Below are 20325 nucleotides of genomic sequence, written 5' to 3' on the forward strand. Positions count from 1 at the left end.
TGTGGATAGTGGAGTTTGTTTAATAACTAAGACATTCATTCCCACACATCAGCCTCATTTTTATATCCTTCAAACCCAAGCCTCAGCAAAACCCAAACTCTACTTTTCCTGCTTCTTCCAGGAGCTCTCACAGAGTCAAACTGAATGTGAAATCTCCAGATGCCAAGGTGTATGCAATAATTGCAGCTCCCTTATTATCTGTGCCAGTGAGATAAACAGACCCATGTTCTCAGGAGCAGTCACCCAGGTTCTGAACACTCTGTGAAAGGCTTCTATAAAGTAGTATTTTCATTGAGTTTGCATTTGCATAACCATAAAAATCATGTCCTCTGCCCTTTGAGTTAGGAGCCTGTGGCATGTGTTATTTATCTGTACTCACTGAATAGAAGCAACTTGTTTTTTCTCCTAAAATTGCTACCTTCTGTCCAGGGTTTGTATTGCAACATCTCTTATTATACCATGCACTCAAAAGACAAAAACATCATTTCTGCCCTTACACATCTTGTACTGTTTCCTTACAATCCTGCTAGAGCCTTTAGAAGAATGACTCATAATACCCTATGTCTACAAAGGAGGAAGTCAAGTCAGTTCAGTATCATAACCAAAAACTCTAGGGGACCCTTAGGCAGGAACAAACTCATTCCTTGTTTATGTTTTCGTTTCATGGTTAGTTCCCCATGTCCCAGAGGCCTACAAGATAATGTATTCATGCTAAAAACATGTCTTCCTATACAATTATGAGGGGGTCAAGAAAAAGGACACAGTAGGGGAGCCTGAATGGCTCAGTCAGTCAAGTGTGCAATCCTTGATATTGACTCAGGTCCATGATCTCATGGTTGGTGAGTTCGAGCCCTGCATGGGCTCTGTGCTGACATTCCAGAGTCTGCTTGGGTTTGTCTCTCTCTCTCCCTCTCTTGCTTCTCCCCAACTTGCATGTGCATACTCCCTCTCTCTCAAAAATAAACATTAAAAAAGAAAAAGAACAAATGCACAATCTATGCCTTCAGAGCCTAACTCTTCAGACTTCCCTTCTTCTATGAAGCCTTCTAGACCCTTAGAAATATCTTGCATTCTATGATGTCTAGTCACCTGATTCTCTCCTAGGGTTCCCTAAATCATATCCCATGGCACATATCAGTCCCCATGAGTGTTAATAGATGCCCTGTGTGATAGGTGTCCTAAAGCCAAATAATTTTAAAAGGCAGGTATGTTAATGAAAGGTCAAACAGATTTCCTTACAACAGTGGGTCTCAGAGCCTTTCACACGTTGATGAGCATTGTGAATCTTTAAGGGTACAATGTCATCTCAAGTTCTCCAGGCCCTCCGCTGCCTAGAGGCAACATGTGGCTCGCAGGCAGCACAAGTTTAAGGATGAGAACAGATTAACAGTAGCAACCAGTGTATTTTAAACGATACCAAGGAACTGTATTATGAGAACTATTATTTCATTTCCTCTTAAGTAATACTGGGATTGCCATGGTTTCCCTTGGTTATCTAAAATAAATGGGAGTGTCCTTTTTCTCTCCTCCACCATAATGAATGATCTAGTTGCTGTTGAATGTACAAATGGCAGTGCTAAAAGACTGACAAACACCGAAGATGTCACCTCTTTGGAAACCTTTCCTGACTCTTTCCCCAATGGAAATGATTGCTACCTCCATTATCTGTATTTTCAAATTATTTTTCTTACATCTGTAACATTATAGGAGTCATTCATTGACCGTTTGGTTACATTTCCTACTAAACTATCATCCCTTTAAGAACAACTTCTGTACCTCTACTGCTTTCTATCCTTGGCGTTCAGCACAAGGTCTGGTTTATGATACAAGTTTAATAAGTATTTGTTAAGGGATAGAATCAGAGAGAACAGGCAGGAAGGCAAACACCACCACTGATACTGTCAGTGCGAGCCCATAGTTCTGTCCTCACAAACTGTCAGTGTGAAAACTATGGCCACCCTTGTGAATGCTGTCACCACACTGCCTTATATACACAAAGAAGTTTTTAAAACAGAGGATTGTGGGGGCACCTGGGTGGCTCAGTCAGTTAAGCATCAGACTCTTGGTTTCAGCTAAGGTCATGATCTCAGTTTTGTGAATTTGAGCCCTGTGTCTGGCTCTATGCTGTCAGTGTGGAGCCTGCTTGAGATTCACTCTCTCCCCCTCTCACTGCCCCTCCCCGACTCTCGCTACCTCTTTCTCCCAAAATAAATAAAATTTAAAAAAAAAATTGGGACATTCACGCACAATAAATAAATAAATAAATAAATAAATAAAACTTGTCAAACATGTTATTTGACTTATCATTAATGGGGGAACCAGTAAGATCTTACAACTAGCTTATAGGAGAATTCCAAGAATTCCAAGGATGAGCAATAAGGAAGGCTGGAATCAATTTACAAATAGAGGCTAAGAAGGTCTATTCACAGAACAATAATCAGTTGCATCCCACCAGAAATAATTAATTTGCATTTCGATGGACAAGAGTCATTTACATGATTATCCATTTTCTATCGTTTACAGTTTTTTTTTTAATTTTTTTTTCCAACGTTTATTTTTGGGATAGAGAGAGACAGAGCATGAACGGGGGAGGGGCAGAGAGAGAGGGAGACACAGAATCGGAAACAGGCTCCAGGCTCCGAGCCATCAGCCCAGAGCCTGACGCGGGGCTCGAACTCCCGGACCGCGAGATCGTGACCTGGCTGAAGTCGGACGCTTAACCGACTGCGCCACCCAGGCGCCCCTCGTTTACAGAGTTTTAAATAGCTCAAAGACAATGAAAAGCATAGATAACCCGATGGGTACACGAGGTAGAACATCCACTGATCTTTTTGTCCATTTCAAAGTCTTTCACAATTTTTCCTGATAACTCTCAATAGTCCCAAGAGGTGGCAAAACATCATTTCAGATGGTACTCCTTGCTTTTCTTTTTATCATAATCTCCTGGCACTTGTGCTCAGGTTTGATAACTATAAGGCTTGTCTGAAAAAGTCTGAGAAGCAGAATGTGTTCCCTACATTCCCAGAGAGCTTGCCTATTCTTGGTTCCATTTATCCAACTGCTCTTTACATTGAGGGTGAGTTGTTTCATATGATGGCTCTTTGCTTCATTATAAAAATACAACTCCAGAGAGCACCCCTCCACTGCTCTGGGGAAATAGTCAAATCCAAGCTGAACCTTCCCTTCTCAATACATCCATTTAATATTTTCCACCTTAAATATCATATTTCCTGAAATAAGGAACTATCACAATTTTTGATCCATCAAGGCACCTGAAATAATTCTGGACTCATAATCCTCAATAAATACTTTCTGCATGGGAAAGTATTTTAACATTTTTAAAAGTTTTTTTTTTATTTTTATTTTTGAAAGAGCACAGCAGGGGAGGGGCAGAGAGATGGGGGGACAGAGGATCTAAAGCAGGCTCTGCACTGACAGCAGCCAGCCCGATGTGGGGTTTGAACTCACAAACCATGAGATCATGACCAAAGTTGGATGCTCAACCAACTGACCACCCAGATGCCCCATTTTAACATTTTTATAGGAAGATTAGGGTTAGGATGATTTTAAGTATTGTATCTAATCATCTCTTAAAAGGAAAAGGCTTTTGTCACTTTTCTGTACCTCCTTTACATGAACATAGGTGGCTTTTGGCACAGCTTGGGTTTTTACAACACACCCAGCTAGAATCAGTAAATGCAGTTTTAAGTGGCTATAAATTTTTCTCCCTGGGGAGGGACAGTACCTGCAGTGGAAGCAATCTTTCTTTAAATTCTACTCCCATTGCCTACTTTCTCTGGCTTATGCCCTAAATCTTCTCTTCATCACACTCTTTGAAAGTGCACTCAGCTGCCTACAAATGCCCAGAATACTTTTCTCCATCCCCCTCAAATAAGGGGGAAAACTAAGATAATTATGATTTTTCATTTAATTGAATTGTTTTACCTCAGAAATGTGTGAGTATTGGGATAAAGAGATGATACATACCCATTTAGGAGAGAGTATCAGAATCATTTGTTGATCTTTCTCAAAATATGTCATTCTGTGAGAATCATAGATCAAAGCAAGTCAGGTTGCAGTGAGTGTATAGTTTAGTACAGTCCGTACAGGGAGAGAGAAATATTTATCTAACCTTAACAGTTCACTGTAAATATGTTATCATCTATAAATGGGTAGGAAAAAATATCCTTAGTTCTATCACGTATTTGTATATATTCTGCCTTCCAAAGTGATTTCTGCACATAATATTTGCAGTATGAAAAATGCTAACATCCCTCAATGACTATATTTATTCTTCAAGAGCATATATCTCTTCTATTATCTTAGCTATAGATTCGTAGTGGTTTGAGTTTATTGGATGTTATAGTACATTTATCAAACACAAGGTTCAGGGGACCTTGAAGACCACTCTGCATCCTCAGGTCAAACTGTATTTGCACTATTGTGTGTTTAGAGCAAAGGAAGATAGAGCAGTGGACACCTGGTCTAGAATCACAAACTAGTATCTGTAAAATTTGTGACCAGGTACTACCCTCTTTGTGAAATTTTGACAACCTCAGATATTTTTTTATGTCCTGGAAACCAACTAATAACCAAGTTGACAACTGTCATCTCAACCTGTCATTCTATAAGCCTTCTGATCAGTGTATCTTCATTATCCCATATGCTTACCTCAAGTTTTGAATGAGAGGAAAAATCTTAAGCTTCAAGGATCTGGGGTCTGTGATATAAAGCAACTGTTCAGAGATATTGAGGGAATCTGAATTACAGGGTTAATCCTTAGCAATGGGAAAGTGGTAGGATTATCCCTTTGTTGATATTTTACATTGATCATACAGTATTATTCCATTTGAGCATCACTATTACAGCCAAAAAAAAAAATCCTTCCATGAATACTTTTTTCTAAATCCTTCTGCTTATGTTATATATTTTTTTTCTTTTTAGCAATACTTTCATGCAGGAGGAAATGGCCTGAAAAAGAATTTCTTGGAGAAAAGCCCAGATCTTCAGTCTCTAAGATATGCTCTCAGTCTTTATACCCAGACAACTGATGCCTTGATAAAGAAATTCATAGACACTCAGACCTCACAGAGTAAGTAACAAATTGGATGTGAGAATAAAGTAGGCTGAACACAACTAAAATTCAACATAAAAATTATTATAAATTATTATAAATAGTATTAATAGTTTTTACTACTATAAATTAAACCAGCAATAAGAATTGAGGATTATGTTTAATAGAAAATTATCAACATGTTTTGGCCTTCATGATTCATAATTTTATATTTCATAATACTAGGATGTGCTTAATACTAAAATTGTATGGAGTGGTTGACTGTGATTCTGACATCATACAATTTAGTAAAACTTAGTTTTGAATACCCATGGCTGTGATAGTCTTTTCAATTCAGTAGATAGATGTAGTGTTTGCTGCTCTCGGTAACTTCCAAATTATGATGATAACTCCCCAAATCTTGACTTTAAATGTAAAATCTCGTGTTCTGGGGTTTCAGGAAGGAAAATCTCATTTTACTCTAACTTTACCTGAGAGAAATTTTAACTTTTACTTTAAAATGGACCAAGAGGTAAGAATTTTACTGGAAACTTAGGTCTGTTTCATGTGGCCAACTTCCACCTCCTAAGCTTTTAGGATATTACTAGTAAGCAGCCTTTCTTTCAAGTTGCTTTGTGATTTATTGTATTTTAGTAATTATATGCATTTAAGATCAGGCATTTCTGAGAGATTATTGAAAATGTTAGTATGAGTCACAAAAAGCCAAATGCGGGCTCAAACTCTAGAACATAACAAATTGTACCACAGAAATAATAAAAATGAATATGAGGACACTGTTTTCATTCATGAGGGATCCTAAGAAAGTGTACGCTTTTTTTTGTTGTTGTTCCTGTGATGAAAATGCTCCAGATTTCTATGTGTTTCTTAATGGGTATTTGAACTTTTTGAACTACATCAAAGGTGGGTGCTTTGCCTGTAGTACCAAGGTAGGAGTTAGGTAGGTCCTTCGCTTGTCTTTAACACTGTGGTTTCTGATAGCGTTCAATTAAATGCTACAAATACTCCCTTTAATGTACTATGCTAACCCAGGTTATATCTTGGGATAATTCAAGAAAGGAAAAAAGAGTTGAGCCCATGAGGGATTGTCAAGAGATAAAGAAATATTCAAAACATTATTCCCTTGAATGCATCATCCCTCAAGATTTTCTGAACCTTATAAATATGAATGTAATTTTAATGCATCATATAGTGTTGCACTTTTGTTCCCAGAAAATTTGAGTGTATGAAACCTTTGCTTTTGTAGGCACATAGCCCATCTTCCAGCATAGATGTCACAGCACACAAAGTTACCCATGTATATCAATTTTGGTGTGACTATAAACCGGAAAAGAGTTTGGTATTTTTTTAATTTTTTTAATGTTTATTTATTTTTGAGAGAGACAGAGACAGAGTGTGAGTGGGAGAGTGGCAGAAGGACATAGAGGGAGACACAGAATCTGAAACAGGCTCCAGGCTCTGAGCAGTCAGCACAGAGCCCAATGCGGGGCTCGAACTCAAGAACAACAAAATCATGACCTGAGCCAAAGTTGGATGCTCAGTCGACTGAGCCACCTAGGTGCCCCAGGAGTTTGGTATTATTTACTAAGGTTGAAGATTTGCCTTCCCTATCACATAGCAATTCAACTCCTAGGCACAAATCTGAAAGATATATGTATGCATGTGCACCAAAAGAGACACATATAAGAAAATTCACAGGAAAAAAAAAAAAAAAAAAACAAAAAACCTGTCCATTAACAGTTGAACAGTAAAATAAATTGTGGCATATTCATACAGTGAAAACCTATACAGCCCTAACACACAACATAGATGAATAAGGAGAAACAAAATGTTCAATAAACGCAACCAGATAACTAAGGAATATATATTGCATGATTAAATTTATAAAAATTCCAAAAACTTTAGTGTTCAGGAATACACAGTATAATGACAACACATAGCAAGGAAAGGACTTATGTGAAGTCAAGAGAGCAGCTGTCTCTGGGGAGTAGGGACTAAGGACTTCTGAGGGCTGGCAGTTTGTTCTTCCTTGACCTGGTTGTGGTTAGCCAGCTTTTCTCTCTGATACCTGACTGACAGCATACTTTGTCTTGCCTGTGCTTCAAAATTATTTATAGAAATAGGAAAGTCAAAAAAAAATGTCAAAATTGTTTCTTTTCTTTTCTTTTTCTTATTTATTTTGAAAGAGAGAGAAAACGAGCATGAGCAGGGGCACAGAGAGAGAGAGAGAGAGAGAGAGAGAGAATCCCAAGTAGTCTCTGCCCTGTCAGCACAGAGCTAGATGTGGGGTTCAAACTCACAAACCATGAGATCACGACCCGAGCGAAAATCCAGAACTGGACATTTAACCGAATGAGCAACCCAGGCACCCCTAAAATTATTTATTTGAATTCAGTTTTTTCATAAATAGATTATAAGTGTAGAAAAACATACTGTATCTTTCTTGCTCATGTATTTCTTTTCCTTCTGTTTTTTTTTTTTTCTTTGCTCCTTTCTCTCCCATTTTCACCTTGATTTCTTTGTTTTGGAATAAATTTAGATATCATCTTTCTCTAGCAGTAAAAAAGAGAAAAAAATAAAAACCTGCTAGGGATTGAGTCCCATTAGGAATTTGGGAACCACAGAGTTCAAGTGAGAACAATCTATTTGGAAAAATCTTATTTTTTCTTTCTGTTCCAAATATTGGAAATAAACCAGTCCAAGACAGATATAGAAGTATTAAGTCCTCAAGTAAAACTGATAGTTCCTTTTATAACATATTTATTATTCTAGCTATGAACTGCAGTAATAAAACACCATCTTATTCTGCATTCACTTTATAAATATTTACTGAATATCACCTCTGAATGAAGTTTCCTACACTGAGGCATATATTCAAAACTGAACATGATGTTACATACACCATTGCTTTAATAAGGCAGTTCCTCAGCAGGAAATAAGGTAACAAATAAGGTAATTTTGTTCCCCTAAGGGCATATGGCAATATCCTGAGAGTTTTGATTGCGCATCTGGGAGTGGTGGTCATGTTACTGGTATCTAGTGAGTGGAGACATGGAAAGTTGTTAAATACCTTATGGTGCACATATTTCTCTGTCTCCAAATCGCAGTAATGCCGAGGTTGGGACACCCTGCTCTTATTAGATTGAAAACTGGTAAGTGTTGTAACACAGTTCATGTCAGAAGAATGAAAAGTTTTTTTTAAGTTTGTTTGTTTTGAGAGAGAAAGAGTAAAAGCAGGGAGGGGGCAGATAGAGAATCCCAAGTAGCCTCCATGCTGTCAGCGCAGAATCTGATATAGGGCACGATCCCACAAGCCTGTGAGATCATGATTTGAGCTGAAATCAAGATTCGAATGCTTCACTGACTGAGCCACCCTGGCACCCCAGAGGAAGGAATGTTTAGACTTGAGAAGACAGGAAAAGTAGAAAGTCCAGTGGGTAAACTGAGTCATGAGGTGGTACTAAGAGGAGGGTATTCTGGATATACAAACTGTCCAGGAAAGTATATATGTGTGCTCTTAAAAAACCCACTGTGTCAAGAATATCCAGAGTTTATTTTTATTAGGAAAAAAATGTTTATTTTGCTTTTACAACAAAATTCACATCACCACCTATTTGGGATCAATAATTCTAGTTGAAGTCATCTTAGATTTCTCTACACCATTAAAATATACAGAAATAGTGTAGGTTTTGTGTAATAATATTAAAAATTATTTTAACATTTCTAATAAGTATCATCTATTCTTCCTTACAGCTAATCCAATAGTTTAGATTGGGTAGCTAGCTTTAAAAATTATACTTTTGTTGTTGTTTTTCAGGGATGTATTATATTTTTAGAAGCTGGTACAAAATTTTCTTCATCTTGATTATAATATTCGTTAAAAAAACTTTTCTAACTGCTATTTCATTATATCAAGGGCTCTTTGAATATTTCATGGAGTAGCAGACAGTGGAAAATGTATACAAGTTTAACATAGTAAGTAGAATTTTTTTCAGTGGATAACACAATTTGGAATGAGGTACAGAATGATTAATTGCTGAGCTACTCTGTATCATTGTTTCCTTATCTGAGTTTTTATAATAGCTTGAGTAATCTAAATCTCAAAAGCTTTACAGACAAAGGGATATTTATGTCTAAGTTACAACTGACTCATAAAGAAATATATATGTAATTAAATATATGTATATATTTAATGAGTATGTGAATTAAAATTATGAGATAAAATGTTTTATTCTATGATCTGTCCTCTTACTAACTTTTTATGAGCAATATCTTTGAGTCCTTGCTTATTTAAAAAAATCAGATACTTTTGGTCATTTTAATGACCTGTTTCCTACTAAAGGAGAGAATAACGCATTTTAATTTGAAATGGAAATCAGATCACCACTGATTCACATTTGGAATCTGTGAATATACTTTACTATACACATTATGTATAAAGCAATAATTATCTCCAATTAGGTTCTAAAACTATAGAAGTTATGTCCATAAGTAGAAAAAAACCCTTCTGATATTGCTCACTGTAGAAAAGATCTCTTCTTAAATTTTTTTTAGTGCTTATTTAGTTTTGAGAGAGAGAAAGAGACAGGGCAAGCAGGAGAGGGGCAGAGAGAGGGGGAGACAGAATCCGAAGCAGGCTCCAGGGTCTGAGCTGTCAGCACAGATCTGATGCGGGGCTCAAACTCACAAACCGTGGGATCATGACCTGAGCCGAAGTCGGACATTCAACTGAGGGAGCCACCCAAGCACCCCAAGGATCTCTTCTTTTCAGAAATGTAGGAGAACTTACATTAATAATATTTACATGACAAAAGAACTGACATCAAAATAAAGAAATGACTTACTGCATGTCAGTAATGGGTGAAAACACCAAGGAATATTCTCAGCTTACATGGGGAAGTAATATTAAAATCCAGTTGGTTATCTTCAGTTTAATACTGATTGGAAAGCACAGTCAGAAGTGGTTTCTCATTTTAGCTGATAAGCCTTTCAGAGGTAACCAGAGATCCAGAATCCCATCCAAAAGATTTATGTCACTGTTTTATCACTGGAACCGTGAAATTTAACTAGCTAGCACTGCCTTCCAAGACATTAGAATGTTTTAGCAGTGCAGGGAAAAATGGAGAATTTATGATATTTGGCTCTTCAAATGTTGCAGTTGGTCTGATAACATTTAAAGCTGGATGAGGCTCTTCAGTCCAGTCAAAAAGTTGTACACAAATAACTGTAATAGGAGTGGTGATGTGATACGGTTCTGAGTTTGTTGAATCCTTTCCCAAAGTAGAAATGGCAGGTGTCAGACAAGGTTACTGTAATGCTGAGCAATACTTTGTAGCAAGTAAGTTGTCTACAACTATGCAGTTCCTCCCAATAATCCTGTGAGGCCAGTAACAGAATCCATACCTCTCATATTGAGAAATGGAGTCACATGGGGCACCTGGGTGGCTCAGTTGGTTAAGAATCTGACTCTTGGTTTTGGCTCTGGACATGATCTAAACTCAAGCCCCGAGTTGAGCCCCTCCCCCCACCCCACCTCCTCCACCCTGTTGGCAGAGCTGGGCTCTGGCAGTGCAGAGCCTGCTTGGAATTCTCTCTTTCTCTCTCTGTCCCACCCCCACTCATGCTCACTCGCTCGCTCTCTCCCTCTCTCTGTCTCCCTCCCTCCCTCTCAACTAAATAATAAAATGTAGTCACAAATAAATTAAGAAATTTGCAAAAGTCATGTAGATAAGTGGTAGACACAATGCCCTTGCTACTATCTCATACTTATTTTTTTAAGTTTATTTTTGAGATAGAGGCAGAGTACAAGTGGGAGGTAGGCAGCAGAGAGACAAGGGGACAGAGGATCTGAAGTGGGCTCTGTGCTGACAGCAGTGAACCTGATATGAGGCTCGAACTCAGGAATCATGAGATAAAAGTTGGACCTGAGCCAAAGTTAGATGCTCAACCAACTAAGCCACCCCAGGTGCCCCTATATCATACTTATATTAATCAGAAAAGAAATCAGAATGTATTCTTATTTCCTACAGCCTATGCTTTCTTCTCTTGAGTTTGAATAACTGAGTTTACTTCAGGTTCCTTACTTTTCACTTTAGTATGACTAAATCTTTCATGTCAGCAACAAACTATATCCCCAAACTTCTAACTTCTGCCTCCACTTTTCAGTTTCCCCTCATTCTGGTTGCAGTTACTGGGCATGCTCAGTATCCAGGATACCTTTTAAATATTAATTGGGAATGGGGCGACTGGGTGGCTCAGGCAGTTAAGAGTCTGACCTTGTCTCAGGTCATGATCTCACTGTTCAGAGTTTGAGCCCTGCCCCAGGCTCTGTGCTGACAGCTTAGAGCCTGGAGCCTGTTTCAGATTCTGTCTCTCTCTCCATCCCCCTCCCCCCACACACCACTTGGACACATGCTGGCTCTCTCTCTCTCTCAAAAATAAACATTTTAAAAAATTAAATATTAATGGAGAATAATTAGATTATAGAAAGTCAAGCTGAATGTAAGGAAATGCATACTGCTTTCAGAAAACCTTTTCTAATATAGCCTGATTTCATTCCTCTGCAATCTATTGTATCTGTGTGTAGGATATTGCTGCTTTGGACTACCCTCCCTCTTCTACTGTTCACCACCCTTGTTCTTCATCAGCATAAGTACCATTTTGTAACTCTCCTTAGCACACTGAATCATAGAATGATTGCTGGTTTATATTTCTCTCCTATCCCAATGTAAGCCGTAGGAGGACAGAGACCTTGCTTACTCATCGTTGAAATCTATGTGCTAGATGCAAAGTAGATGATCAGTGAATTTTAGAACAAATGAATGGTAGAAAATTAAATGCAGGAAATTAAAAATTATACAGTATGACCATAGTCCTTATATTTGAATTTATACAATTACAAATCCTTCGACAAACCTTTATTCAAAGTAAATACGTTCACAGCCCTGGGCTAGACACTGCAGAGCACCCAAAGTGTGTGTGTGTGTGTGTCTGTGTGTGTGTTCCCTTAGGAAGAAAGCTTACAATTTGATGGCTGATGCTATTCAGTTTTCGTACAAGGTAAAATATACTGAATGCCAATGGAGAAATACAAACAGATGTATAAAGGTAGATTAAAAGAATAGGATTAGAGATTTTTATCAAACTCTTAAAATCATGTTTTATTTAATCTATTAACATAAAACTCAAAAGCAATGAGGAAAAAAATGAAATACATGACTGTTTTCTGTTTAGGCCCCTGGGTGATTCATCTATGCTTTCATTTGACACCTTTTTAGGAGGATTTACCATGTGTCAGCCTCTGTGCTAGATGCTAGATAAACTACAGTGCAAGGCTGGGCTAAATGTCTTCCATTTGCCGCTCCTAATGGACCCTTTTCTTCCCAGGAGGCTGGGCTGTATGGGTTACAGCTATGGACTCTCTTACTCCTTATTTCCTTATTGGGTCAGCCAGTAGAGGGCTCCTCTGAAGCTCCATGTGAGGAGAGACTAGGTCAGTTATTCCTACCCCAGGCTCCCTCTGGGCTTGGTCCATTCAGTTTACTGTCCTTTCAAAGTACCTTTCTTCCCTAGAAAACTCTCTCCTTCTGGATCCCAGTAGCTACTTCTGCCCCTCATATTTTACAGACTGTGGGTGTTAACAGATCCACTACCCCTTCTGTTTTTTCTTAAATCCTCATCTAAACCTTCACAGGCAGTCACTTTATTAAACCATCCAAAATTACTGCAATTTGAGTTTCTGTTTGCTATTGATACCCTGGCTGATACAAAGGCAAATCTTCATGACTTTGCTAGGTTTTTCTTTCATACTGACTCTCATTTGGGTTGTCAAAAATTAATACATTAAAATAAGCAAGTCAAGCATCAGAATAATTCTCTCTGGAGTGAGGTAAAACATCACATTTTGATGACTGAGCTGTCCAGAATGGAAAAAAAAAAATGTTTTAGCTTTTCATTCACAGGAATATTTCCATTAGATTCTGGCCAGAGCATCAAAATCCCAGATCTCCATTTCTCATAATGCAATTTATCTTGCTCAGCATCTCAACTTCTCTGGAAACCTGAAGCCAAACTGAGACAACTGGGAGTCATTGATAAAATCATTTGCAAGATTAGTCCTCACAGCACAGATGAAGCAGATATTTGTTGTATGTCACACAAGGGGGAAGTTATTATTCTTAGTGCAGTATTCTAAGTATACGTATTTATAGGTCAGAATAGATATACTTTTATTATTTTTTCATTTTTTTAACATAAATATTTGAAAGATTCTTTCCTAACACTACTCATGTAAAATCAACAACTGTGTTGCTCTGTGTAAGAGGTCCATCTTTTGATTTCTTAGTTGGGTGAGAACCAGATCTCATTGCAAGGCCATGAAGAATATCAGTGGTATTAGAACCTTGTTTTCTAATATTAAGTGTTCTCTATTACTTGCCTCTCACTGGCTGATATTATTTAAAATAAATCTGGAAGTAATGTATATTTTTCTAAAATTAATTACTTTTTTTTGCTATTGGAAACTAAACACTTGGCATTTGGCATTGCATTCAAAGATCTAAGTAAAAGCACTCACACCTGGCATTTACTGCAGATTACAGGCATCTTCAAATACCTTTTTCTCACTTGAGTCTCAGAACATTGAGAAGTCAAAGATCTTCAAATTATTGTTCTGATATTCCATACTGCCTCTGGGTGTTCTTTTGAGACAGTCATTTCACCCAAGAGCAGTAGACGCCATGGAAGTAATTTGAGCAAGGGTGCAGTGTGAAAAAGTAGAATGTTTTTCTGTCATCTCAGAAAAAAGATTGAAGGGAGATAAGAAGGGCTCAGGCTGATACTTTGGCAGCTGGGCTGGCAGCAGTGATGGAGAGATGTGGGGAGATTGACGCTGCAGTTTAGCAGTACAAAAGGCATGGGCTAGTGAAATAACTCTTGTTAAAGGAATAAGATTTAGGATAATAAATTTCTTTTAGAACATTTCAAAATAAAGCCGCGTTGACTTCTGTGTGGCGAAATTACGGTAGATTTTTTTCTACCTACTTACAATGTTTTGCCCTTTGAAATTATCCCAAAACGTCCCAGGATTTCTTTTTGAATCATATAAAGAACATGTAACACTCACCACTCAAATAATCCAATTAAAAAATGGGCAGAAGACATGAAGGGACATTTCTCCAAAGGAGACTTACAGATGGCTAACAGACACATGAAAAGATGCTCAACATCATTCATCATCAGGGAAATGCAAATCAAAACTACAATGAGACACCACCTCACACCTGTCAGAATGGCTAAAATCAACAAAACAAGAAACAACAGGTGTTGGCGAGGATACCGAGAAATGGGAACCCCCTTGCAATGTTGGTGAGAATGCTATCTGGTGCAGCCACTCTGGAAAACAGCATGGTTCCTCAAAAGTGGAAAACAGAACTACCCTACTATCCAGCAATTGCAGTACTAGGTATTTACCCAAATAATATAAAAATATTAATTTGAAAGGATATATGCACCCCAAAATTTATAGCAGCATTATCTATGATAGCCAAATTATGGAAAAAGCCCAAGTGTCCATTGCCATAAAAAAGAATTAAATCTTTCCATTTGCAACAGCATGGATAGAGCTAGAGAGTATTAAGCTAAGGGAAATAAGTCAGTCAGAGTAAGACAAATGTCATATGATATCACTTATAAATGAAATTTAAGGAACAAAACAAGCAAAGGTAAAAACCAGGGAGGCAAACCAAGAAACAGACTCTTAACCTTAGAGAACAAACTTACAGTTAGTTACCAGAGGGGAGGTGAATGGGGGGATGGGTAAAATAGGTGATGGGGATTAAGGAGCACACTTGTTGTGATGAGCACTGGGTGTTGTATGAAGTGCTGAATCACTATATTGTACACCTGAAATTAATATTAGATTGTATGTTAACTAACTAGAATTGAAATAAAAACTTTCAAAAAAAGAAATATGAAGAGCATACTTTGTTATGCAAAGTAAATTAGTTTAATTGAATTCCAAAGTATAATTAACCCAAAGCAATTCATTTTGAAGTCCTTCAGGGCTTTAGATTTAAATCTGTGGGCTAGAATAAACAGCTCAATTAAAGTTCCTCTGAAGGATTCAAAAGATCTCAAAATTGCTCTGGAGGTAGGAGAATTGTCTGGAATGGGAACTATACACACACACACACACACACAAACGCACTTTATATTTGTACATAGATATGATATATATAATAGATATAATAGATATAATATGTGTATCTGTAATTGAATAATTTTAAATCTTATTTAATGAAAAATATCAGAGTAATTATGTAAAGCATTAAAATTAAGCAAATGCTAAGTCAATGATAAAACAGGTATTTCCAAAATCATATAATACTTTCTTACTGTGGGTAACTATGGTATTTTTTCATGTTTTTGTTACTGCTGTTATTTTGGTCTTAGATCTGATTGGAAAGTGAAACAGAGGTTAGAATCAGTTATTTGAAAATTCAATGGAAATGCTGACAAACTGAGATGTCAGAAAAACATTCTACAAATCACTGAGTCAAGAAAGCAAAATGCCATACAGTATCTCTGTACCTACTGAGCCATAATGTCTGTTTTTTATTCACTGAGAACAGGTTTTGTGACCAATGAGGTCAGTGGCATTAATTGAAAAACCACAGACTATTGCCTCACAACCTCCATATGCCCTTTATAACTAATTTCTGAAAAAAAGACGGGATGTTTTCTCCTTCAGTTACCCCTTAGCGGTAGACATTAAGCCTTGTTATTAAGTGCTTGATTTATCTTAGAAAAAGAAATATGAACTATGTCACATGGCATGGAAATAGTGACTCTAAATCTCTAAAGGTTGGAAGTCAACCTTGTATAAACCTCTGGCATAACATGCTCTCATTTAGGAGAAGGGACAAGGAACTGATATTTTGGTTAAGACGGGAACAGGTAACCATACAGTCACAGCTTAAACATCTCCACTACCTCTGCCTGGCTCTGTGACCTTGGGATCAATCACTTACAATCTCTAAGCTTCAGTTTTCCCGTCTGTAAAGCAGCTAGCGTAGTATTCCTAAGTCCATTGTGTGGCTGGGAGGATCCCAAGTAGTAATACATGTGGGACAGTGCACAGCAATCTCTCATTGCCAATTCGTATTGCACCATCATTATTACTAGATGCACTATCAAAAAAGTACCCCTTTCTTCTACAAACATGAAGAGCTCTCTTCAAATACAGCTAAGCAAGGAAACCAACAAGCACATTTGCCTGTAAACTAACTTCATAATGCCAAGAGGCTCTCAGAGTGATGGAGAAACCTATGACACCGAGACCTGAAGGAATCACACCTGCAGTTTGTTTGTTTTTTTTTAATTTTTTTTCAACGTTTTTATTTATTTTTGGGACAGAGAGAGACAGAGCATGAATGGGGGAGGGGCAGAGAGAGAGGGAGACACAGAATCGGAAACAGGCTCCAGGCTCTGAGCCATCAGCCCAGAGCCTGACGCGGGGCTCGAACTCACGGACCGCGAGATCGTGACCTGGCTGAAGTCGGACGCTTAACCGACTGCGCCACCCAGACGCCCCACACCTGCAGTTTTTATGAACTTCTTCTCCATACACGCCATGGTTGTCAAATAACAACATGTCTCACTCTTGCTATTGCAAAGCACTATGCTGGGTGTAAGACATGAGAAAAATTATCTGTTCCAAGGAGCTTACAGTGAAGCTATAACAACTATGTAAAGTGAAAAATAATCATACAAGGTAGTCTATGCTAAATATCAGGTGGATCCAAAGGGGAGGGAGAAAACAACTATGGGCAGGAGAGCTGAGAGTCTTCAGATAAGAAGTGTGGCCCATGGTAGGCTTTGAAGGATGTGTGAGGTTTGAGTAAGGGAGGAAGAGGAAAGCCGGTCAGCATGGTGTAGAGGCTAACTTGACAAGGGACCCATCAGGAGGCTGGAGAAGTGCTTCTCAAAGTGTAGTCCCTGGAGCATCAGCATCAGGGTCTCCTGGTATGTCGGTAAGCTCAGACCACTAAAACAGAGTACCATAGACTGGGTGGCATGAATAACAGAAATTTATTTTCTTACAGTCTGGAGGCTGGAGGTACTGATTGTTTCAGTTTCTGGTGAAAACCCTCTTCCTAGCTTACAGGTGGCTGCCATCTCATGATGTCCTCACATAGTAGAAAGGGAAATCTCTGCTGGCTGTTTCATAGGGACATATCCTATTAGGTCAGGACCCAACTCTTATGACCTCATTTGACCTTGATTACTTCCTCAGAGGCCCCATCTCCAAATAGAGTCATATTGGAAGTTAGGTTTTCAATAAATGAATATAAGCAATAAGCAGTTTATCCATTAATAGTTGAGAACTCATTAGTAATGCAAAATCTTGGGCCTTACCCCCCAAAGACCTACTGAGTTAAGGGGTAGGTTCCAAAAATCTGTTTTAACCAGCCCTCCAGCTGACTTTAAGAGTCACCAGAGTATGGGGTGCCTGGGTGGCTCAGTTGTTTGAACATCTGACTTTAGCTCAGGTCATGATCTCACAGCTCATGGATTTGAGCCCCATGTTGGGCTTTGTGCTGATAGCACAGAGGCTGCTTCAGATTCTCTGTCTCCCTCTCCCTCTGTCCCTCCACTGCTTGTGCTGTCTTTCAAAAATAAACATTAAAAACAGAACCACTAGAGTAAAGAATATGTAGGAAGGAATGAATGAAGGAGAGTTGAAAGAAATTGGTTGTGATCAGAACTTGGAGAGCTGTGAATGTTAGGCCCAGGTGTGTGGAGATTGACCTGTAGTCAGTGGGAGGTACGAAAGGAGGAGAGGTCAAACAGGTTAATTTGGAACACTCGTGCTATGGTTTTGCTTTTGCATAGAAGGGAAAGGGAAAGGGAAGGAATGAAGGAAGGAAAGAAAGGAAATCTTTAGAAAAACAATTTTGTACTTTAAAGGCTTACAATCTAAATATAGCAACAGCAGAAATAGATGAAGGATGAATATGAGAAATATTGTCAAGGAAGAATCTAGAGCTCATCACAAGATAAAGCAAACAAAGGACAAAGAGTCGTAAACTTAAGTAATGTAGGTCTGTGCCACCTACCACTGACCAAAATGTGGAAGTGTAGATGGAGAGCGGTTTTGAGTCATATGATAAATTCCATGGTATTTATTTCTGTAAGAATTAACAATAGGACATAAGGTGACTATATTCACTGGCAAGTTGGAAGATACAGTGAAGAGAGCAGTCGGTTCGGAAACTACATTCAGGAGGTAATTATTGAATCCTTGGGAGTAGGTGCAAGCTCTTAGAAAAGGCACACAGCAAGGGGAAATGAGCAAGTAAGCCACCATTCAAAATAAAGGAATGGCCTGGAATTACAGGCTGAATATCAGAGCAGGGTAAATATCAATACCATTAAAACACTTTTGCTACTAGCACCTCAAAAAGTCTCTAATGGAGTCTGAGCATTTCAGAATATGTTGTTTATAACTCATTGTGAGTCCTCCAGGTAAATCATCAGTCTTGTGAATTGGGCCAACAAGGAGAAATGTGAATTATGACTGTCAGTGCTATTAGCTTGACCTGTTGTTAAACAGGATAATGGCCATGAGCACCATCTGAAGGATCTAAGGATGTTAACCACTTATATGTATGTAAGAGATATGTTCCCTCATGAAGGATCTTCACTCTGAAACCTGGAAGACACTTATGAGAGAAACTGAAGAAGACAAACATCAATGGAAGAGTATGTCATGTTCATGGAATGGAAGAATTAATATTGTTAAAATTAATATTGTTAAAATATTGTTAAAAGAAAAAACACTCCTAAAATTTATATGGAACCACAAAAGACTCTTAATAGCCAAAGACATCCTGAGCAAAAACAAAAAAGAAGGCATCACCCTCCATGATTTCAAGCTTATGCTATAAACCCACAGTAAGCAAAACAGTATGGCACTGGCATAAAAACAGATATACAGACCAATGGAACAGAATCAAGAGCCCAGAAATGAATCTGAGCATGTACAGTCAGCTTATATTTGACAAGAAAACCAAAAAATACACATTGGAGAAAAGATGGTCTCTTTAATAAATGATGCTAGGATAATTAGATATTCACATGTAAAAAAATGAAAGTGGAGCCCTTTCTTACACAACCCAAAATTAACTCAAAATGTATTAGAGACTAAAATGTAAAACCTGAAACCATGAAATGCCTAAAAGAAAGCATAGGAATGAAACTTCTTGACATGGGCCTTGAAGAGAAGTATGATACCTAAACCACAAGAAACAAAATAAAAAATAAGTGGGACTACATCAAACTAAAAAACTCCTGGACAGCAAAAGAAACCATCAACAAAATGAAAAGACAACTAGAATATGGAAAAAAAAAGTATCTGCAAGCCACATATCTGATAATTTAATTTTCAAGATATATAAAGAATTCATACAATTGAATAGCAAAACAAAAACAAAAACAAAAACAACTGGGCAAAGGACTTGAATAAAGATTTTTCCAAAGATGGTAAGGCCAACATGAAAAAAATTCTCAACATCATTAGGGAAACACAAATTCAAACCACAATGAATATTACCTCAGGCCTTTTAGAATGGCCATCATCAAAAACACAAAAGGCAACAAATTCTGGCATAGATGTGGAAGAAAGAGAAGCTTAGTGTGCTCTTGATGGGAATGTAAGTTGGTACAGCCACTGTGGAAACTAGTATGGAGGATCCTCAAAAAGTTAAAAATAGAAATACCATATGATCCAGCAATACCCCTTCTGGGAATACATACAAAGAAAACAAAAATACAAAGTTGAAAAGATATACACACTCCCATTTTCATAGCAGCGTTATATACAACAGGCGAAGCATGGAAACAGCCGAGATGTCTATCCATGGATGAATGGATAAAGAACTTGTGAATACAATGGAATATTATGCAGCCATAAAAATGAGGAAATACTACCATTTGCAACAATATGGATAGCCCTTGAAAGCACTTATGCTACGAAAAATATGTCAGAGAAAGACAAATACTGTATGATGTACTTTTATGTGGAATTTAAAAGAAAATGCTTAAAAAAAGAGATCAGACTTGTGCTTACCAGAGACTGGTGTGGGGAAACTGAGGTAGGTGGTCAAAGGCACAAACTTCCAGTTATAAGATAAATGCTGGCAATGTAATGCACAACATTTTGACAGTAGCTAACACTGCTCTAAGATATAGAG

The 20325-nt window shown here is 37.8% G+C and overlaps 1 protein-coding gene across 6 annotated transcripts in view; it reads left to right on the top strand.

Moving 5' to 3' along the window:
* UNC13C (unc-13 homolog C) overlaps nucleotides 1-20325 on the top strand; it is a 613180-nt gene that overhangs the window by 548015 nt on the left and 44840 nt on the right. For all 6 annotated transcript variants that reach the window (XM_040492731.1, XM_040492733.1, XM_040492734.1 and 3 more), the window contains one exon: nucleotides 4945-5092. In XM_040492731.1, coding sequence (XP_040348665.1) covers nucleotides 4945-5092 — 148 coding nt within the window. The remainder of the gene's footprint in view (nucleotides 1-4944; nucleotides 5093-20325) is intronic.

Source organism: Herpailurus yagouaroundi, unplaced genomic scaffold (genome assembly GCF_014898765.1).
Source record: "Herpailurus yagouaroundi ecotype Mexico unplaced genomic scaffold, PumYag 184, whole genome shotgun sequence".
Taxonomy (NCBI): Eukaryota; Metazoa; Chordata; class Mammalia; order Carnivora; family Felidae; genus Herpailurus; species Herpailurus yagouaroundi.